Genomic DNA, 23,369 nt, shown 5'->3' with positions numbered 1-23,369 from the left:
AAGTGTTGGACTTTGCTGCTTTTGGTATGACTGTGGTTATACTTCATTATTCATATTGGCTGCCATGTTGATGGAAAAAACAAATAATGCATATTCATGTTATTGATTCTTTATTATAAATATGACATAACCTACTTTCAAATTTTTTTTTTTTTTTAAAGTATGTTGTTTTGACATGAGTGTTGTACAGTAGCTAGCATGAGCTGTAATGTCTCTTGTATGCAATGCATGGCTCTGCCAATATTAGTTATCTATGTGGAGTATTGTATTGTTTTATGAGAGTAAACTGAGCAGATGTTGGTAGCAGTCCAGCTGGAAGCTAGTGGTACTTCATTTCCGGTGAAGTCCATCCTAAATCTGAGGTACAGGCAGTAGTGAAGTATCTCTTGTTATATGGCTGGAGTTGGCAGCATTTCATCCTCTAAAATCATTCATAGAAGACTGAAGTGATACAGATAGTGATCATCAAAGTGCCCTTCGCTCTCTGGTTGGCACAGGCTGCAGTTAGTAGTCATCGCTCAGCGACACATAGCGGTGGGAGTGGGACAGCGTGTTGGAACAGAGCTAGATCAAGCAGGCTCTGGTAACCTCGGGATGTGAAATCTAACTGTTGCAAGACTTCAGCATTTCACCGTTTTTTTTTTTTTTTTTTAAGGCGTAACATAGTGGGCACACCTTGTAGTAGTCTTGCAGGATGCAGACAGACCCTTCTCACTGTTTCTGCAGATTACATCTTTATGCCAGTGGATGGCGACAAATGTGAATAATATGTAACGAGAGAGTAATTGCTGATTCACTGAGTCGTTCGCTATTGAAACAATGGAAGTGAAAGAGAACTCATTCACTTACAAGTTTCATTCATATACCCAACTAAAGCAAAAACGATTGGACAAAATGATGGTCATATGACGAACAGTATGTAAAAACATGGACACACGTGCATCATGCTAAATGACATACAATATGTTATGTATAAGTGCTTGCAAAAGGCAGTTTCAAACCTTGATGTTCAAAGATAAGAAAATTGACTTTTTCCACTGAAAAGTCTGGGTTTATCAGCCAATGCACAATGCGAAGCCAGGCTTTCCATACTCGCATAAAAAGTAAGTACCACCATGTTTATTGACAGTGGTGGATGATTTCCAACTAGCTGTGTTGGATATTGAATCATGGATTGACATCATGTTCTCTCAAAAACAGACTCAACTGCCACACTGCATGCAGTAAGCAAATTGTATATTATATTATATATATCGTATGCATATACTGTAGCATACATAACCTTAGTTATGTTATTTAAATAGTATGTCAAGAGTGCAAGCATGCATTTCTTCCTCAATGGATATTAGATTGAGGTATTAAATATTAGATAAACAGAGTGGGTGCATATCCTCAAAATCTGAAAACCCTGTCCTACCTAGACAACAAAGGTGGATCCCAGATCATGTGTGTTGTTGACCCAATCAAAGTAAACAGACATTCAAGCAACACTAGTTGAGGCACGTATGAGCCTCATGGCCTTTCCTATATGGTGTAAAAACAGGCGTAGCAACCATTTTCGTTACCCAATTTATCAAAACTTTTCAAAGCATGTTTTTAGAATTTATTTAATACATTTCATTATACAAACTCATATACACAAATATAAATTTTTAAAAAAAGGTGTTGACATTTCAGTGAAAGATAACAGTCATTATTCAAAATCACAACCAAGCAACTCAATCCTCATGGTGATGCTGCTCTGCCATCGTTTTGGAATAATTCGGATGAATCTGGAAAATATTGGCGGATAGATGTAGTTCTTGACTTGGCCATTGTTATCAGTGTTGCCTTCAAAAGTCTGTGGAAATAAAATAAATCACTGTCAGTCATCCTGACAATACAAAACACTGCAGTCCTTCACAATTGTGTGGAAATTTGCCACATACCTTTTGCTCATAATCTTCATCATCTGTGTACTTTGACCATCTCTTGCCATCATCACTGTACTCCAGAGTATATTTTGTCACAAACTTCTCAGTGCCTAATGATTTGGCCCCCTGGGTTATAATCCCACTTATCTTCTTTGCAACTGGGAATTCTACCTGGATCCATTGCTGCATGTCATTGTTCTGTAAATTACAGACAGTTAATTGAAGCCTGGGTGATTTGTAGTTGACAAACTACAATACCGTTACAGGTGTTCATTTGTGAAGTATGTCTTAGCTACCTTAGCTTGCCAGGCATTGATGGTCCCTTGCTTATTTAAGCGTGCATACCAAGGATGCCAATGTCCAGAGTACCAATTGGAGGCCACTGAACTGGCAGTGATCTGATTATCTTTAATCAGACCACTTTGCATTCCCAGTGGCACAGAACAACCTGCCGGCACAATCAGGAAGTTTGGTACAATATACAGTATGTGAATGGTTCTGATCTTTGTTTTGTCTTTAAGGCAACATAAGGAAATAAAATCTGTTAGATTTTTCTCCATACCATCAAGCTCACAACCAAAGTACTCCAAACGAACAGTTGGACAGTTGTAAGAATGTGAGGGATGCAGTCTCACATATCGACCAATCAAAGGTGGGAAAAATATATTCTCCTTCACATCATAAGCCTCGCTGTTACCTTCAAAAGTCTTGCAAACACGGAAAAAACAAGTTATTTTCATGCACTGGAAAAAAAAAGTCACCTTCTTAAACAGTATTTTTGCCTTTTTTCAGTACAATTATCTAAATGTCCTTAAAAAATATTACTTTTTAAAAGAGAAGCAATATTGCATAAGATTTTAAAATTAGTTTTTTTTAGAGATTATATCTTGAATTAACTTGTTTTAACTACCCCATTGGCAAATTGTTTTTCTTGTTTTAAGGATAAATCAAACTAAATTTAATAAGTTTTATGCTTAAAAAATAAATAAATAAATAAAATAATAAAATAAAAAAATATAATCTAATTCATGACATAAATTCAATGGAAACAAGTCTTAAAGATGTACTCAGTAACTTTTGTCCTTGTGTCATCTTGGATACCTAGTGGCTTGGATGCAGCATCATTTAAAATCAATAATTTTCAGTATCAGATGCCATTGTAGAAATCAAGTATTCACAGTCAGCCATGATTACTTTAATCAACAAGTTACAGTGTCAAATAACAGGACGGTTACCGAGATTAAGCGAGTAGCATTTGGCAGACCCCATTTGCGGACACTCTCCATGTAGAATAAAACAGCTTTTATAAGGTAACTGATATGACTGGAGTTTTCATTTTAATGTGAGTGGTAATGATTTCCTACATACAGTATATTGCAAAATGACAGTATTAGGAGTTAAACTTTTTTAATGAGGAAAAAATTACTGAGAGCACCTTTAAAGGGTTAGTTCACCCAAAAATGAAAATTCTCTCATCATTTACTCACCCTCATGCCATCTAAAATGTGAATGACTTTCTTTCTTCTGCTGAACACAAACAAAGTTTTTTAGAAGAATATCTCAGCTCTGTAGGTCCATACAATGCAAGTGAATGGTGTTCAGGCCTTTGAAGCTTCAGTTGCTTTTGGGTGAGAACAGACCAAAATATAACTCCTGTACATCTTGTCACTGCAGACTCTAGGCACGATCCTGATTTCAAGCTCGATTACACTTCCTAGAGCACCATCTAGCACTCTACGCATGCGACAAGCACTAGGAAGTGTTAACAAGCTTGAAATCATGATCATGCCTTTAGACTGCAATGGCAAGATGCACAGTAAAAAAGGATTTATATTTTGGTCTGTTTTCACCCAAAACCAGTTGAAGCTTCAAAGCCCTGATCACCATTCACTTGCATTGTATGGACCTACATAGCTGAAATATTCCTCTAAAAAACTTTGTTTTTGTTCAACAGAAGAAAGAAAGTCATTCACATTTTAGATGGCATGAGGGTGAGTACAATATGGGAGAATTTTCATTTTTGGGTGAACTATCCCTTTAATACTGTAGTGTCTCAAGTAAACTTATCTTGTTTTAAGAATGTTTAGATATTTTTACATGGACAAAAGAATAAAAAACACTGATTAAGAAAATTATTTTTGCAGTATTCTGAAATGTACATTCAATGTGCAACCACACAATGAAATAGTCACTTGCCATTCTGACATCACTACTGTTTCCCTTGTAAAAGATCCACTTCTTTTTGTCTGTGCTGTATGAAATGGTGTAGTTCAGTACAAAGTGTGATGTCATGAATTGCTTGGCTCCCTGTGTGGCAACTTTACTAATCACCACGGGCCTCTGGAAGTCCACCTAGAAAGCAGGAAGCAGCCACCTCTTATAACTATTCATTAGCATTTCTTTATTTATGGGCTAATAGTCTGCACAACATTATGAGGGGATACCTGAATATGCTGTCCTTGCTTTGTTGTACTCCACGCATTGTATTTCCCTGTGTTATGCAGTCTGGCCAAATAAGCATGCCATTGTCCTTCAACACAGAGTTAAATGGGAATTATTAATTTTGTGATCATGACCATACTATGTGCTGCAAAAAGCTACACTTTCAGAGCATACCTCTTGAGTCTGATGCTGATATGTGTTCATCTTTCACAGTTCCAGAAATGAGACCAAGAGGGTGATTACAGACTGCAAAAAAAAGACCAGACAAATGTTGAGAACTGACAGAATCAATTGTGTTCATATGATAAGTTCAGTAGCACTTATTTTGATACCATTATCTAACACAAGGAATAGCGTTTGCATGCCCCGCTGCTGGGAGATTCCAACTTCAGACTCCAGCTGCCAGAGACCAGGCTTTGAGGGCAACATTTCCAGTGTAGCAAATCCACCTATGAAGTGATGGGAGCTGAGTGTGAATGAGAATTTTAGATCATACACCTAAATAAAAATCTTCCCACCCCACAAACCTGGTAAAAGTGGGTAAACACCCTGACGGTGGTCCTTAAATTCCTTATTTATGAACGTTTGACCGTGAAAATGGACACTGTGGAGATCTTTTGGAGAGCCCATGTTAATCAGATGCCACTTTGCTAGCTGATTTGCATACATTCGAAGTCCTTTGAGGCTGTAGATAATACCATTAATGGCTGACAAAACAAATAAAAAATAATTTTTAAATTTAAATTCTGTACTTAAAGTGATAGTTCACCCAGAACGAATACTCTCATATTTACTCTCATAATACTGTCATCATTCACTCAAACCCTAAGGTTATTCCATATCTGTATGAGTTTCTTTGTTGTGTGGAACACATGGAGACATTTTGAAGAATGTTGACTGCTGCATTTCCCATACAAAGAAACTCATACTGGTTTAGAACAAAATGAGGGTGAGTGAATGATGACAGAATTTTCATTTTGGGGGGACCATCCATGTAACCAAGTAATGATATACAGCATAAAGCAACTATTCTGGACATTAATTATTATATTGTTTAATGTTCTCAAAATCAGACTATTTTTTTATTTATTTAATCCATTATTAATGACCAAATTGAAAAAGTGGAGCACCAAAATAAATCAGTTGAATATAAACAAATAGCTTGTCTCTACCGTCAAACTTCAAATTCTCATGGAAAAATTGATTCTTGACTATGTCTCTGCTTTTCCTCTCAATCCTTTCTCGGTTCTCCACATAGTACCAGCTCTTATTCTCATCAAAGGTCATAAAGAGCAGCACAAACTCTCTTCTGTCCACAGGATTTTCTTTCAGTGTACCCTTCCTGCACACCAGAAGAGGCCCAATAAGCCCAGAGTTGATATCTCTCTCCTATGCAAGAAAGATAAATTGTTCGTGATAATTAATTAGCTAAGTAGACACACTGAATACTAAATTTTATCCAAAGTTATTTATAGTACACTTATTACATGCAAAGTGCCCTTGGAGCAACGCCTTGCTGGGATTGAACCAGTAAACTTCTAGTTACCAGTCCTGAGCTTTACCACTACACCGCACCACCAGAAACAAACTAGTGTTCAAAACACCATAAAAGAATGCTTACAGGATTCACTCCAGAGTAATAGGTCCATGTGCGGCAGTCAGATTCATTATTTTTTGGTCCAGATTTGGGATTTACAGTCCAGATGTAGATGAAAGTGCTGTTGGGTTGAACTGCATTGTCCATCTTGTACCAGTAAGGTGAATTATCATCATAACTCAGCCCTTCATTTTGTTTAAAGTATTTCACACCATTTGCATGCAAAGAGTATGGACGGCTGGCACGGTTCCTGAAAAAAATCTAGCATAGAAAACAGACAATGTTTAAAGGAATGTAATTGTAAATATACTGTATATATTATATGTAATTGGCTTCAAATTCTCATTTTTGCAAAAGATTTAATCAGAGATTTAAAGGTGTACCATAATTTTCTGATCAACTTCAGCTTTAATGACCGGACCCAGAATCCCCAAGTGTTCATCCATTTCCCCCCGGATGTCACGGATACTGAAGGTGCTGTCTAGGTACTTTCTGAAAACCACTTTTTTGAAAGCTGTGGGCCTTGTAGTTTGAGAGGTTTTTTCCAGCCTCCTGTGCAAATAGAATTTCACAAAATACAATTGCATCCATGCTGAAAAATCAAAACAAAAAACTAAGCCTAAGCAGTTTGGCTGGTCTTAGCTGGTCAGTCTGGTATCTTGGCTGGCTTTTGGGCACTTTCAGCACAGATTGACCTAGTCTCAGCCTCAGACGGCACGGCCATGGACTGCCCACAGTCCGTGCAATAACCTTCTGATGCACAAATGGTGGATTGAAGTCATATCGGATTGATCGTATTTACAAGTTAAGCGCGCATGATAGGCACCAAAAAGTTGTAATTACGAGTGGGAAGCTCAGGATTTTCTTCAAGCCCCGACTTTCCAAGTTGGCGGCATGTTGATTTAAGAATCATGGTGGAAATTAAATTGTGATTGGTAATAATTCAGTTCCCTTTCAATTCAGTTCACTCAACATTGCTGTAAGTACTAAGGAGAATTCTTCTTAGATGATTGAATTCCTTATACAATCACGCCAATCCTCTGATTGGGAATGATGTTTGAGCCCCGCCACTTTAGGTGCACAGTTGGCCTTTATAAGCGGGCTCTCAATCACCATTTCTTCAGAATTTTCTTCCTTCAAGACTGCGAACATCGTCTTCATCTTGGAACCCTCTCTGCTTCGCCATCGAGATACACTTACAGCGGACGGATTTTGACTGTGCAGTTCAGTTTGAATGCATTTTTTGTGCTTTTAATGAAGGATAACAATAAAACTCGGCAGAAAATAAGCCTAATTTTTCTGGTTTACGCAGAGACAAGCGTTTGCAACAAAACTACATTTCCCATCATTATATGTGGCCGCACAAGAATGATAAATTGGACAGACAAAGCATTAATTACACACCTTATGCGTGGCTTTGCTCTTCATTTTGTTGCATTGGTGCTAAAAAAGTTCCTGCCTTTGCTAGTAAGTCAAAAGGAGAGAAAGAAATATGAAATTGCAAAATGGGTCTGTTCTTTCCGAGTAAAATCACTTAAACCCACATCACATCTCGTAAGTACGAATTTCCCAGGAGGACTTGAATGCACCAAAAGCGCGCAAAATCGGAAAACGCTTTCTCAAACCACCCAGCGCAAATCTGATTGGCGGGTTTGATGGAACTTCCTGTGAGTAGAAGCACACAGGACTTTTCATCCTTCCGCCTGGAAACAGAATTGTGTTCACAAGGTTCCGCCTCAATACAATGAGCACTTTTGAGGGCAAAATAATCACCGGATTTGTCCAAATTTGCAAGGTTAGAGAAATAAAATCATTTCAAGATATTCAGAGTTATTTGAGGCATGTAGCAAAATAGTAAAGCAGATATTCATGAGCAGAGCTGCATATTCTGCTTTGTTTACTTAGTTATGTCTGTAAAATACTCAGTTTTACTATACTATACTTAGACTTTGTACAGATTTTCCGCTATTTTCCAATTGTGTTTACTGTGCAATTGCTCGCGGAGACTCACGCGCCATTATATGAATTATATCTTTCCCCATGATGGTCTTTTATTATGGAATGATATATCTCGGATAACCCCACCCCTAAATGGCATGTGATGACTAAACCAACTGTGACTGATTGCTTTACATGTTAGTTAGAGGACATTTCCTGTCTAGCAGCTCTTTGCCATTGTAAGCTGCTATAGATCCCAGACATTTGCTGTTTAAGACAAAGGTCTGGCTATGTGAGATTAAGCTTGACCAGGCAGTAAAAACTGGCCAAGACCAGCTTAAACCAGCTAACACCAGCCAATCAGCTTAGGCTGGTTTTTAGCTTGTTTTTTTTTTTTGTTTTGTTTTTGAGTAAGGATCCTCTAGAAAAATAAGGGGGGAGGGTAACCCCCTCATTAATCAAAACAAGCAAGTACAAACCCTCACCCCCATTATTTAAACCATGATCAATGGAAACATGGGTAAATGCTTCACGCTTCAACCCCCCCAATGTTCAAGCCAAATTTACGCCCTTGACTGTTCTAAAAAAATAAGGGAGAAATAGATGATGCTGACAGTACCTTTGCCCATAGCCAGCATAATCCCATTCTTCTTCCTCTGCTGAGATGAAATAGATCTTGGTATTATTTTCCTCTGCCTTTTTTAAGAAATGCTGAGAAATGCTTGAATCAACTACCATGTTCTGAATCTCTGCCTTTGTGCTATAAGGGTCTTTGTACTCCACATATTCATACTCTTCAGGGTGATCAAAGGCACTATCAAAATCTGTATCCTGCTCATGTTTTGAAACATATAGGTCATAATCATTGAAATCTCGCCTTGGCACTCCTATGACAATGGCCTTCCCTGTCAGGTCATCCTCATTAGAGATAAGCCTTGCTCCCCTTGGGGTGAACCCAGCAGGTCCAAAACCTCGTGGAGACAGACCCCTTGTGGACACAGCAGAAGGGGGCTGTGGCTTATAGTCTTTCCTCTTCTTTGTCTTCATACCAAATCCTTTTCTTGGCTTCACCCTATGGTGAACTACTTTTTTCTTCTCCTCCTTCTTTTCACTTTTTGTCTTGTTTAAATTTGCTGCTGGCTGGTCTATGATGTATTTGTTTATGTGATCTGGAATTTCCAGGTGAACCACTTCATGTTTGCCCTCATAACCCCAATGCTCTTCTGCTGGGTTGAGAGGAGAAGTGAGGATGGCCTCGCTGTGGTTGTTCTTTAGATAGATAGCCACTTCCTCCAGACTCGCTTCAGTTTCACTTTCCGAGCTGTTCTGCATGGATGAAACATTGTAAAAGCTGAGAGAGAAGGAAATATTCTCCATATCATTAGAGTGGAAGATCTCTGATGCATTCCAGAACGCTTCACCATAAGATTTCAATGTACCGTTAGAGGATGAAGATGTGTTTGCTGTTATTTCCGCTCCAAAATACGGGCCGAAATCAGACAAGGTTGTATTTGAGAATTCAGACTCATCACTTTGCACTGTGCTATTTGTAGGTGGCATGGAAACATTGAGATAAGGTGTAAATAAAGTGCTTTCGACTGTTGGTGAGATATCATATTCCACTACAGTCTTATCATCATTTGAAATGTCCGAGTAATGACCAGTGTCCAGCAGCACAAATGCCTCTTCCTCTTGTATCACTGAGCTGTTGAAGTGAGAATCAAGACTAGTAGGCACACTATATATGAAGACATGACCAGAACTATCGCTCTGACCATCCAAATCGCCAGTGCCATTTAAAGAGTATAGCTCTTCTTGAATTACTGTTCTGTTTACCACATACGTTTCTAAAGTTTGGTTTGATAGCAGGGGCTTTGCTTCAGTTGAATTTTGTCTTGCAATATATTCCGTTGTTGAATTTGTATCACCAACTAGAACATGTGAGATGTCTCTGGTACTAGTGGAGACACTGTATGTTTCATTTATTATCTCTAATGTTGTGGTACTATCTTCCAAAAGAGTGACATTTCTGTCAATAATTGGAACATGAGTAGTATTTTTGGAGACACTGTAAGTTTCATTCATTAGCTCTAGTGGTGAACTGCCATTCCCTGCTATGATTGCATTTCTTTCAATTATGGTAACATGAGTGTTTTTTTCCAAAAGGGTGATGTTTCTTTCAATAAATGGAAAATAAGTTTTATTAATAGAGACAATGTCTGTTGTATTTATGAACTTTTGTGATAAACCGCCATCATCTGCTTTGGTGAAATTTCCTTCAGTAACTGGAATATGAGTGATATTAGTAGAGTTACTGTCTGTGTCATTTACTGGCCTAATTGATGCACTGCGAACGTTTCTTTTTACCTCTGGAAAATGTGAGATATTATTGGAAGTTTCATTGATAATTTCATTGGAATCAAAAGTGCTTATTTTTTTGAGCAATCCATCTTCTGTTCTTTCACTCAGGACATCTTTTTGTTGAGTCTTATTAAAAGATCCTAAAGTAGCATTGTGTGATTTTTCCAACTCATTCATTAGGGCTGAACTCCTTTCCTCAACAGCTGACAAGAAACCCTCCTCATGATCTAGAAACGAAAGGTCAAGAAGCTCAACCTCATCTGTACTGTGGTTTCTGAATGTTCTTAGGCCAAGGTATTCTGCATAGTCATCACTGGCCACGTCAGTCACCTTAGGACTATCTGGGTTTGTTGTAACTTTCTGGATTTCAGTGATGGGCAGAGGTTTCCATACAGTGAATTTTTCAGGTGTGTCATAATCGTATTCCATGACATAATCTCTGAAGCATTCAAAATCTTTAAATTTCACCCTCATTCCTTTTGTGGAATCATGAGAGTTCAGCGATGCCAAAAGCCAAATACCTATAAAGTAGAGAATACAAATGTTTTAATCATAGTTATTAAAATATTAGAAACCTACAGAATATATATTAGGTCTCGTTGTTGATCAGATCTGTATTTCACAAACATCTATTCAAATAATATTCACAGGCTCCTTTAAAGGGATAGTTCAGCCCAAAATTTAAATTCTCTCATTATTTACTCACCCTCATGCCATCCCAGATGTGTAAGACTTTCTTCTGCTGAACACAAACAAAAATGTCTAGAAGAATATCTCAGCTCTGTAGATCCTATCAGTGCAAGTGAATGGTGGCCAGACTTTTGTAGCTCCAAATATCACATTGAGGCAGCATTAAAGTAATCCATAAGAGATGCAATCAACTTGGGTGAGAAAATAATCAATATTTAAATCATTTTTTTCTATAAATCTCAACTTTCACTTTCAGAATGTGGAAATGAAAGTGGAGATTGATGGTAAAAAAAAGGACTCAACTATTGATCTGTTTCTCAGCCGAACCTATCATCTCGCTTCTGAAGATGTTGATTCAACCACTGGAGTCTTATGGATTACTTTGTGTGATTTTTGGAGCTTGAAAGGTCTGGCCATCATTCACTTGCATTGTCTGGACCTACAGAGCTGAAATATTCTAAAAATACTAACTGAGATACTAAAAATCTTTTGTGCTCTGCACAAAAAGAAAGTCATACACATCTGGGATGGCTTGAGTGTGAGTAAATGATGAGAATTTTTATTTTTGGGTGAACTATTGCTTTAAGATGCCATCTGCCTTTTAAAGGTATTTCTTTATACTGTGAAAATTGAAGTCTTACAGTAAAATTAAATACCTCATTTCATTATGAATCATTTGGATACCCACCTATATTCTCCATGTTCATAGTGATTGTTTCTCCGGTCATGGGAAAGAGGCTAAGCATGTCCTCTTCCCTGTGTTTCAGCTCAAATGTATGGCCATAAAAAGTGGCAGTCTGGATGTAATCCTGTTCCCCAACACTGGACACGTGCCACGTCACAATTTCGCCATTACAAAATCCCAGTTCTTGGCCGCTTTCATACACATAACCATTGATTGCTGTAAAAATGTATACACGGTAGATAGTAATATACCATATCTGGGTCATCAATACTGATATGGCAATATTGGGGAAAGAATGTCAAAATATTTTCACTCACTATGCATAACATTTGATTTGTAAAACTCTGGATCATCTTTTTTTACTTTTTGGGGGTCACTGCAATATGTGTTGATGTTCTCATCACTGTACCAGCTCTTGTTCTCATCAAAAACTGCAAACATGGCATGCTGTTCTTTGTCGGCTTTTAGCTGAGAAAGAGAAGAATTGTTTTCAAGTTCCAAAGCCTAGTGAGCTGCTACCATGTGAGCTAGACCCAGCTACTGTACCTTCTAAGGCTCATATGTGAGTGATTTGAAACACTATATAAGCAGCCTCCATTACAGTTTTTCTCAATCGATTTTACGCATTTCTCTAAACTCAGGTCACTGCTCTCAATACAATTAATACAGCCATCTGAACACTTTGTAATTGTCCTGAACAGATTGTGCATTTTTCTTGATTTTCCTCATTTTCTCGAAACAGTTCATACAAATTTCTCTGATCTAAAATTCATGCTTTTAAAACAGTTAACACAAACAGCTAAATGAAAGTCATACTCTCAAATGCACGTCAGGTTGTCAAATGCCTTCATACTGATATCTGCTGTGTTAGTAACGCACACAGCAAAGAAAATGCAATTTACTACATTTTTCGATAGAGTGTCTGTTTCTATGGCTGTGTGAATTGTTTTTAGAGCACTGATTATACTTTGTAGAAATGTATAAAATCGACTGAGAAAAATTATATTATGAATCACGGTCTCTCTGAGACACACAAAGTGTTCGGACTAATGTGAGCAGATCTACAGTGACTTTAAAAAAAAAAAAAAAAGAGGGAGAAATGCCATTCCTCTGCATGCCATTCAATCAATGTCCACAATTACTGTACCATCTGTGCTTATAGTGCTGCCATAGGTCCATACAATTTAGCAAGACTGCTATGTTTTTGTTTGTTTGCTGTTTTTTGTTTGTTTTTTTGTTTTTACAGTAAACGTCATCATCCTTCCAGAGGAAGAACAGGAACATCAAGAAATTTTGAGACATTTTATGAAAACAGTTGGAAAAAGGTCTTTATTGTGGAATTCTATGATAAATGTGTTATTTCAATCATAGAGTTATGTATCTATAGCTGAAAATGTTATGAATTCAATAGAGAACACATCTATAGTTTTGATGTTAGTATTTAGTTTTAATAAATGCATTATCAGAAAAGAATGTTGCTTCATTATGCAGTGAAATTGAACTGTTTTGCAAAACTGAGTGTCTGTTTCATCCGCTGTGTTAATTGTTTTGAGAGCACTGATTATAGTTAGAAATTTATAAAATCGACTGAGAAAAACTGTTATATTACATAAGAATATTGTGTAAAATAGCTAATTTATCATTGCATCTAGCTATTTTTATGGATAAAATTTGCATTATGGAAAAAAATACAATAATATGTAGAATCCAGGGGCCCTATGTAGGACAAATGGACAGCAGTTACCTGGACATTCTTTTTGTTGAGGGACTGACTCTTACAGATGAGGAGAGGACCCACAAGACCAGAAGCAATGTCTTGAGGAGTGTCCACTGCACTGTGGTACATCCTGGTTAGACATCTCGGGTCACTGTCTGTTGGCACATCTTCCTCAGCCACATTCCATACATATGTGTAGGTATCTCCTGGCTGGATACCATGTGTCTGGTTCCCTTTGAAATGTAAAGCAAAGTGAAATGACAAATAAACAACCTTATTTAATCTGTTCAGTCACATTCAAACATATAGTTTAGGATTTTACAGACCTTACACATGCATAATACATTTTAATGTTCTCAATTCATACATCTTCTCATGTAGTCTACTATTTTAAAGGCTCGAGTGTACTTCTAAAAGTTCAATTTTTTCTCAATCGCTTTGGCTTAATTCTCAAATGAGAATTATTTTTTTCAAAACAAAAATTTGTTCACATCAGATTTGAATTTCTTATTCATTTAAGCAAATTGCACGTGTTGTGACGTGTGCAAAAGAGTAAATGCAATTGTCTACAATTTGCACAATAACTAAATGCATATGGCTTGCTGATCAAAACTGATGAGTTGATTCTCAGTGAAATTGTCATACTCTTCACAACTTTTAAACATTCTTTCATCGTGTGAGCCATCACATGCAAAAATGATCCATTCAGCTGTCAAAATCTTTCAGACATACATGTATATTCCATAAATATCTATGACATGGAATGTTTTTGCCATGCAAATGTGAATTTTCTGTTTACATGTAACACATTGCTACAAAATAAATGTACTGTGTACATACAAATGTGCATATCCTTTTTCTGTGTACTACAGTATTGTACAGTATTGACTTTTCCCAGTAAACTTTACCTACTCAGTGTGATACACAGTAGAAAAACTGTCATTCTTCTATAGTACAGTAAGCAGTCAGTGTCAACAAAAAAGTAGAACAAAAATTTCCAGGGATAACTGCCATGGTGAAAAAACATCTAAACATTTTAACCAGTACGGCTCACACGATGACAACAAAACTTTTCATTTTGGTGGCATTGGCCAATTTACTGACACAATAACTAGGTTTTGAAGCCTGAATGGAATGTTTTGGGTGTTACTACATTTTGCAGACATGCAATAGTGTTGTGATGTCCCATAAAACAGTTGTGACAATTGCACTTACAGTTGAGTTCAAAGAATGAGCCAAAGCAATTTAGAAAAACTGTAATATAATTATCTTTTTACAGATAGACATATTTAAGATTTAGAGTCTTTTTCTTCCTGGAAAACTGACCAAAATATTGATGACTCATACTGTACAAACATTTCATCCAATAAAATGCACTCTAGAATAAGAATGTCCCTTCCCCTAATACCACCTGCCACTGACTAGCAGTAGCAAAGAAGCAGATCATAGCTCATGGTATTGATGTAAAATTGATGTAAAACTTATTTTATAAATGGGACAAACCCTTTGTTATGTCCTGCCCTACTTCCTATTTCCGTTGTAAATATGTCAACACAGGAAAGAAATCTGTGCTCATCAAGCCATTTAATTGGGTCTTAAAAAAGATATATTTGTCAGTTGCTTGTGTGTGTAAGATTCAGATGAAGAGAAATTCACAGGTACCAACCTCCCTTGGGGTAACTAGCTCCTTCTGCTGCTTTATCAATGGTCAGTCCATGAGGATAGATACTATATGGACGTGATGCTTTATTTTTAAAGACAATCTATAGAAACAACATAGAGACTGTCATGTATCCTGACCATCAAAATCTTTAAATCTTCATCTGTTTACCTCTTATACCATAGTGATGGCTAAAAAAAGTAATGAATTTAGTGCTGTGAAAGTGTTATTGTTAAGATAAAGTTATATATACCTTTATGACATCTCTGATTTGGGCTCTAATCACTGGCCCAAGAATCCCAAGTTCTTTCTTTCTTTGCTTATCCTCTGCTCTTTCTTTAAAAGTGCCATCTTTATACTGTGTAAACACAGCTTTTTTGTATTTTTTACCTATCCGCTGTGGCCCCTGCTTTAAATATTTTGATCGGAAATCCCTAAGGTGAAAACAGTGAGAATATGGCTTAAGAATGGCATTCGCACAAGGGCATGTTCTGTTGATGAGTCATGATGCAGTGTTTGATTAATACCCATCTATGTTGTCTGGCATGTGTGGAGCATAATCCCAGATAATCTCTTCTGCTGCTATATAGTAAGTCCACTCTTGGCTTTCCTGTTTCTGTTGAATGGTTATCCTTCTTTTAGGTGCAGGGAACTCTTCACATGCCCTAATATTCAGGTAACCATGCAAGCCAGCTGCAAAACAACACATAAAACTTAGTAACACTCATAGTTCAGCATTTGGCAATGTAATTGCTGTGGACCGCAAAAGGGGGATTTTTGAGGAACATCCTGGCTGTTCTTTACCTTATAATGAAAGCAAATGAGGACTGTGGCTGTCAACCTCCAAAATGACCATAAAAGTATGTGTTATTGTAAATAACGCCGGAATACTGACTTACTCATTCACTTTCATTATAAAATAATACATTGTGAAAATGAATCTAAATGATAAATAAATAAAAAATAAACATAAAAGAGTGGCCAGGATATTCAAAACTATATATTATTGTTCTATGAAAGAATAAAAGTAATACGGTTTTGGAATGACACAAGGGCAAAACAGAATATAAATTTTTGGATGAACTAATCCTCTATATTTACTATATAAAGCTATGAAATAAAATGTACACTCACAGAGTACTTTATTAGGAACATTACGGTCCTGCTGTGCATTCTGAGATACTATTCTGCTCACTACAGTTGTACAGAGGGGTTATCTGAGTTACCATAGCCTTTCTGTTAGCTCGAACCAACCTGGGCATTCTCCACTGACCGCTCTCATCAACAAGGCATTTCTGTCCACAGAACTGCCACTCACTGGATGTTTTTTGTTTTTGACACCATTCTGAGTAAACTCTAAAGACTGTTGTGCGTAAAATTCCAGGAGATCAGCAGTTACAGAAATACTCAAACCAGCCCGTCTGGCACCAACAATCATGCCATGCTTGAAATCACTGAGATAAAATTTTACCCATTCTGATGGTTGATGTGAACATTAACTGAACTCCTGTCCCACATCTGAGTGATTTTATGCATTGCACTGCTGTGACACGATTGGCTGATTAGAGAATTGCATGAATATGTAGGTGTACAGGTGTTCTTAATAAAGCGCTCAGTGACTTTATACAGTATGTTGTATTGGCAAATTGAAAGATGTTGTTAGTTGATAATTCATGAAGACTTGTGGGATCTCTGGCAGATCTTACATTCCAAGTGCCTGCTAATGTGAGAAGAGATGAGCCAGCGCCCAGGGTAGACAGCAGTCATACTGGCACTAGTTGCAGTGCCACTAATGATGCCAACTGCTGAGGTTTTGTGTCCATCCTGCAGAAGGACATTCCCATTAAAGTGCACAGAGAAGAGCTCTGGCTCAGAGCTCATGCCCAACAGGTGCCAGCTGACTATGGAGTGGGCACAGATGCCCAGATCTAGAGGACAACAGAAATGATTGTATACATAAGCAGCCATAGGAGAAATAGTGAAAAACAGTACAGCTTCACTACATTGAAAGATGATATTTTAAAAGTATATAATGAACCAACCAGGTACAGAGCCATTTGTATAACCGTTGATGGTGTATTTGACATTCTGTGCCTGTGGAGGGCCTGAAGAGCTGTACCAGCTTTTGTTCTCATCAAACACACCAAACAACAGCACAGCTTCCTGATGGAAATGGATCTGATTTCCGGAATTGTCTAGAGCGCCTGTGGGGCAAGCACACATAATAACAACAACAACAACAACACTTAATCCTAAACAAATAATGCTATTTCTAGATGAATAATTTCTGAGAAATTTGAATGTTGAATACACGTTGGCTATAAATTTTAAAATAAATATATTTTAAATAGAAAAGGAGAATTCATCAAGAAAGATTAGTAGACAGACAGATAGACAGATAGATACAGTGGCTAGAAAAAGTATGTGCATGGTCCACGTCATCAGATTATTCTTGTGAATAGCAAACTCAAAATAGTTGAGTGCTTTTTATAAGTCAAAGTATCTCTAACCCACACCTCCAATCTAGTTTAATTAATTGGATGCCAAGTTTGCCAACTCCTGACTCTAATTAGCTTTTGTTGACATCATTAGCCTAGGGGTTCACATACCTTTTCCAACCTACACTGTGAATGTTTGAATGATGTACTCAATATGTAGAAGTACTATACAATATGTGTGTTGTTAGTTAAAAGAGATTGTGTTTGTTTATTATTGTACATTTTAAGATAAATTCATACATAAATGCAGATAATTCCAAAGGGTTCACATACTTTTTCTTGACACTGTAGATATACAGTAGCATGCAAAAGTGTGGGCACCCCTGATCAAAATTTCTGTTGCTGTAAATAGCTAAGCGAGCAAAAGATGGCCTGATTTCCAAAAAGCTTCAAATTAAAGATGACACATTTCTTTAATATTTTAAGCAGTTGTACTTTTTTATTTTCTTCTTTTACAGTTTCAAAATAACAAAAAAGGAAAAGGGCCCGAAGCAAAAGTTTGGGCACCCTGCATGGTCAGTACTTAGTAACACCCCCTGGCAAGTATCATAGCTTGTAAAAGCTTTTTGTAGCCAGCTAAGTGTCTTTCAATTTTTGTTAGGGGGATTTTCGACCATTCTTCCTCGCAAAAGACTTCTAGTTCTGTGTGATTCTTGGGCCGTCTTGCATGCACTGCTCTTTTGAGGTCTATCCACAGATTTTCAATGATGTTTAGGTCGGGGGACTGTGAGGGTCATGGCAAAACCTTCAGCTTGCGCCTCTAGAGGTATTCCATTGTGGATTTTGAGGTGTGTTTAGGATCATTATCCTGTTGTAGAAGCAATCCTCTTTTCATCTTCAGCTTTTTTACAGATGGTGTGATGTTTGCTTCCAGAATTTGCTGGTGTTTAATTTAATCCATTCTTTCCTCTAAGAGTGAAATGTTCCCCTGTGCCACTGGCATCAACACAAGCCCAAAACATAATCAATCCACCCCCGTGCTTAACAGTTGGAGAGGTGTTCTTTTCATGAAATTCTGCACCCTTTTTTCTCCAAACATGCCTTTGCTCACTGCAGCCAAAAAGTTATATTTTAACTTCATCAGTCCGCAGAACTTGTTTCCAAAATGCATCAGGCTTGTTTAGATGTTCATTTGCATTCTTCTGATGCTGAAATTTGTGGTGAGTATGCAGGAAAGGTTTTCTTCTCATGACTCTTCCATGAAGATCATATTTGTGCAGGTGTCGCTGCACAGTAGAAAAGTGCACCACTACTCCGGAGTCTGCTAAATCTTCCTTAAGGTCTTTTGCAGTCAAACAGTGGTTTTGATTTCCCTTTCTAGCAATCCTACGAGGAGTTCTCTCTGAAAGTTTTCTTGGTCTTCCAGACCTCAACTTGAACTCCACCGTTCCTGTTAACTGCCATTTTTTTTATTACATTACGAACTGAGGAAACGGCTACCTGAAATCGCTTTGCTATCTTCTTATAGCCTTCTCCTGCTTTGTGGGCATCAATTATTTTAATTTTCAGAGTGCTAGGCAGCTGCTTGGAGGAACCCATGCCTGCTGATTGTTGGGACAAGATTTGAGGAGTCAGAGTATGTATAAAGCTTTGAAATTTGCATCACCTGGCCTTTCCAAATGATGATTGTGAACAAGCCATAGCCCTAACAAGCTAATTAAGGTCTGAGACCTTGGTAAAAGTTATCTGAGAGCTCAAATCTCTTGGGGTGCCCAGACGTTTGCATGGTGCTCATTTCCTTTTTTTCACTCTAAAATTGTACAAAATAAAAATTATAAACTAATATTGCTTAAAATGTTGAAAAGAATGTTTCATCTTTAACTTAATGACTTTCGGAGATCAGTTCATCTCCTACTCACTTAACTATTCGCAGCAACAGATATTTTGACCAGGAATGCCCAAACATTTGCATGCCACTGTAGATAGATAGGCAGATAGATAGATAGACAGACAGACAGACAGATACATACACACACCTATATACAATGGTAGATACACAAACCTTTCTTGCAGATCAGCATTATACCAATCAACCCTGTATTGTAGTCCTTCACGATGTCAGCGTGGGAGATGTATGTGTAGGTGATGCATGGGGGGTCCATAGCTGTGGGGGACACCTCAGATGTTATGTCCCATTGGTATGTGTACTCTTTACCGGGTGGAATGAGATCATCCTCTTTCTCAAGGAGTAAAGTGTTGTCAAAGTAAGAAGATCCTAAAGAAAACATTAGTTAGCAGTGTGAAAATGATGCAGCTTAAAATTACATGTTTATACGAATTAAACTAACCTTTTTTAGGAATTCTTTTTTGATTTTACGTATGTTGTATAAGTAAATGTTTATCAAAGATTCAGGACACTGCTTGGACTTGGGTACAGCCTGTGGTTAATCTGTCTCTCGGGTTAATATTTTCAAAGAGATCAAACACAGATGTTTGTGTTGCTCAAGTTTTTTACTCAACTAAATGACAACCAGTGAAATAATCCATAATGTTCTCTAAAAATACTCATTACACACTGTGCTACTTTCCGTAGCTCAGTGTATGTTTGTTACTAGTATGCTGTACATTACAACACTATTGCATTAATCATACAGCTACCACAATCATGACATCAGAATACTCACCCTCTGACTGCTTCCCATAAGCAATGCCATGTGGGTGCAGGCTGTAGTAATGATCAGCCATGTTCCTGAATGTGACAATAATTGTGTCACCCTCTTGTCCACGCAATGTAGGACCAAGTAGCCCTAGAACATTCATTATGAATCTCGGTTTATACATGAAAATTTGTTTTTACTATTTCATAAAATTTTAAATAAAAATGTAAATGCCATATGTGTTTAGGGATGGTCTTTTCATGACAATTTCTAAAAAAATTAATACACGTTTTAAAGTTATAATAAAACCATTTGCACGTGTTAAGTTAATTAGTGTTATGTTCAAGTACCTGAGGACAAGGGATGTGTTTTAGCCTGTGTAAATCCTGCATCATACTCCCTGTACACCACTTTTTTATAAGATGGTCCAGTCCTGGAAAGCAACAAAAAATACATCCACTGGTATGAATTATTTAGATAAGTTAGATAACAAAGTTCTACATTTGTCCCTTAAAGTAGATTTTAGGTGCTGGTTTAACTTTATTCATAATATTTTATGTGTGATCATTTAATTTCTATACATCTCATTCTAAACTTTATTTATACATTTTTCATCAAATCAATTCAAAATATAAAATATTTTAAAATATGTAATTTTATGTAAAAAAAATAATAAAAAAAAATCAAACATTTTATTTTAAAAATCTTATTTAGGAGTGCTATTACTGCTTTATTGTGAATATAACAAACTATGTTATCAAACTGTGTTATTTTTTGTATTTTATTATATTATTATTTATCTCCAAAATGCATAGACATACAAATTAAACAGTCATTCTAATGGCCTAGAAAAACACAAGAAGCATGTTTCATGTGCCCAACAATTTTTTTTTCATACCTTTGCTGTCCATCAGATGAGTAGTCCCAGTAAATATTAACAGCTGCAATGTAATAATGTCTCTCCACAGCTGCTGCACAATGAGACAGGAATGCCAGAAGGGCCAAACCATATGAGGCCCCTGGCCAGAAGCAGAGCCGCATATCTGACAATGAAACTCCAGGTAGAAACGTTCTGTGCCAGAGTGCAGGGAATTCTGAACTTTCAGAGAAATGGCAGTGAGCTTTATCTCTCCCACCCCGTTACACACACACACAACACACTAGTGTATTTAAACACTTTGTTCGAGGGCAGTGCACTATCATTATTTAAAAAACTGAAACTGTTTGGTTATTAGCACTCCAGTACTCATTAACACTCTAAATGTAAACTTTGTTTTAATTGATTAAATGTTCTGTAATTATTAAAAATAAGAGTAAATATTAAGTTCCACTTTATGATTACACATTTGTCTTTACAAACCCTATCCCACTCAATTGAAACATTTGCCTTTTTAATTAAGCATATGTTGGCAGGTGACAGACCACATTTTTTTTTTTTTTTTAAAACAACAACCGTGATTTGAGTTATAGGCAAATTTGGTTTTCGGTAAAGCTGCTGAATCACTAATATATATAAAAAAAGAAGAAAATATATATAGTTGGAATTTCCTTTTATGGCTTTCAAATAACTTGCTTGCTCTTAGACCAAAAATCCAGAAAGACCTTTACCCAGTATCATCACCAATTTGCCACTAGCATATGAACATAAAGGTCTGATGGTCACTGTAAGGTCATCTGTTCAACATGCCAGTTAGTGGTCCAGTTGCACCATAGAATTTGTTATATAATTAAAGAATGCAAGTATGTAAGCATATAAATATACTTATTAATTAATGTTGCTGTTTAATTTGAAGCATTTGCCATAATGCAACATACTAAACAAAATCTGAAGGTTCATGCTATACCATTTGTTACACCAATATTTTTTTGCTATTACCGTAAATGTGATAAATTACAAAATAACAAAACCAAAGTGACCTTCAGTTTGTAATAACTGCCCACTCTGCACTCTTCCGCCCCAGACAGCAATTTCATTATTAGGGGATTAATCATAATCTCTTTAACTTCCCTCTAATTGTTTATATATACAGTATTTATATACACACAGTTGCAATCAAAATTATTCAACCCCTCTGACCAGCAATACATTCTGGTGATGTGAATTAAAACACATCAACTAAAACCTCAGTAAACAGTCAAAGTACGTTTTTAATACACATTTGAGTGATTTTGAGAACAAAGAGTTCAGTTTACCCAAATTTTCAAATATAAAATAACTAATTCTCTCCACAAATGTCATCAAAAATATTCAACCCCCAAAGTCAATCATTTGTGGAGCATCCTTTATCCTTAATAACAGCAAATAAATGTTTCAGGTAAGTGTCCTCAGGCTTCGGACACCTCTCTGTTAGAATTTTTACACATTTCTCATGAGCAAAAGCTTCCAGCTCATTGACAATCTTTGGTTTCTGTGCTGCCACAGTTTCCTTGAAATCCCAACAAAGGTTTGCAATGGGATTTTAATGATGGACTGAAAGGGCCATTTAAGGACATTCCACGACCCATCCCTGAACCAGATTTTGGACAACTTGGATGTATCCTTGGTGTTATTGTCTTGCTGGAAAGTCCAGTGATCACGGAGCTTCAATTTACACATTGAAGGCATCACATTTTTCATGACAAAATGGCCTGATACCTGAAAGAATCCATGGTGTCAGTCAAATAGTCAGGATAGCTGTTTCCTGCAGCCGCAAACACCCCCATAACAGGACTGATCCACCTCCATGCTTGACTGTGGGGATGGTGTCGTTCTTGTCATCATCTTGTCATCTTACTCCAGTCGTACTGCTGACCCATGGGTCTAAAACTCATTTTCATTTTAGTGTCTTACATCTATAAAACCTTCTTCCAGGACTCCACAGGTCTTTCCAAATTACTTCTTGAATATTCAAGTCAACATTTCCCTTGGTGAAGTTTTGCTTTCTTCCACACCCCAAGAAGGTTGCTGTTGTACCATATTTAAAAAATGTATGAATGGTGCTGCCAACTTTGGAAATTGAAGTGCCTTGGAAATGTACTTTAAGCCATGACCTTTCTTGTGTAATGAAATAATCTCCTCTATTAGCTTATTTTTAATTGCATTTTTTGCATAGAAATACATTTTTGATTACAACACTAAAGTTAAATTTTAAAACTTAAATAAGCGCCATTGCAGATTGATGACTTAATTTTGTTTTAAAACAATTACTTGTGTAGCCTTATATATTTAAGAAACAGCTACATGCAGTAGGGGTTGAATAATTATGACATGGCTGTATTTTAAAACAAATAT

The 23,369-nt window shown here is 36.9% G+C and overlaps 1 protein-coding gene across 1 annotated transcript; it reads right to left on the bottom strand.

The window, feature by feature from the left end:
- Window positions 1-1,589: 1,589 nt before the first annotated feature.
- On the bottom strand, window positions 1,590-21,173 carry f5 (coagulation factor V). Its single transcript, XM_051707859.1, has 25 exons — window positions 20,997-21,173; window positions 20,449-20,531; window positions 20,126-20,248; window positions 19,504-19,716; window positions 17,046-17,207; window positions 16,710-16,931; window positions 15,531-15,696; window positions 15,257-15,437; window positions 15,010-15,106; window positions 13,371-13,576; window positions 11,944-12,094; window positions 11,630-11,842; window positions 8,510-10,772; window positions 6,336-6,504; window positions 5,977-6,213; window positions 5,528-5,744; window positions 4,883-5,062; window positions 4,688-4,804; window positions 4,530-4,601; window positions 4,358-4,443; window positions 4,110-4,265; window positions 2,476-2,620; window positions 2,210-2,361; window positions 1,929-2,111; window positions 1,590-1,840 (listed from the first exon to the last, which is right to left on the bottom strand). Exons 1-25 carry the CDS (start codon window positions 21,137-21,139, stop codon window positions 1,694-1,696), a joined length of 6,084 nt encoding a protein of 2,027 aa, XP_051563819.1. The 5' UTR covers window positions 21,140-21,173; the 3' UTR covers window positions 1,590-1,693.
- Window positions 21,174-23,369: the final 2,196 nt, after the last annotated feature.

The sequence above is a fragment of the Myxocyprinus asiaticus genome, chromosome 10 (genome assembly GCF_019703515.2).
Source record: "Myxocyprinus asiaticus isolate MX2 ecotype Aquarium Trade chromosome 10, UBuf_Myxa_2, whole genome shotgun sequence".
NCBI lineage: Eukaryota > Metazoa > Chordata > Actinopteri > Cypriniformes > Catostomidae > Myxocyprinus > Myxocyprinus asiaticus.
The sequence above is the reverse complement of the archived record's forward strand: the minus strand, read 5'-3'. Positions and strand labels throughout refer to the sequence as shown.

Bases quoted from the DNA above. Each gene is read 5' to 3' on its own strand.
- f5 (XM_051707859.1), bottom strand. From the start codon at position 21,139: ATGCGGCTCTGCTTCTGGCCAGGGGCCTCATATGGTTTGGCCCTTCTG. The intron at 13,577-15,009 runs GTTGGTACCTGT...TACATTTCAAAG, and splicing joins AGCTAGTTACCCCAAGGGAG to GGAACCAGACACATGGTATC. The intron at 1,841-1,928 runs GTATGTGGCAAA...TTATTTCCACAG, and splicing joins ATGAAGATTATGAGCAAAAG to ACTTTTGAAGGCAACACTGA.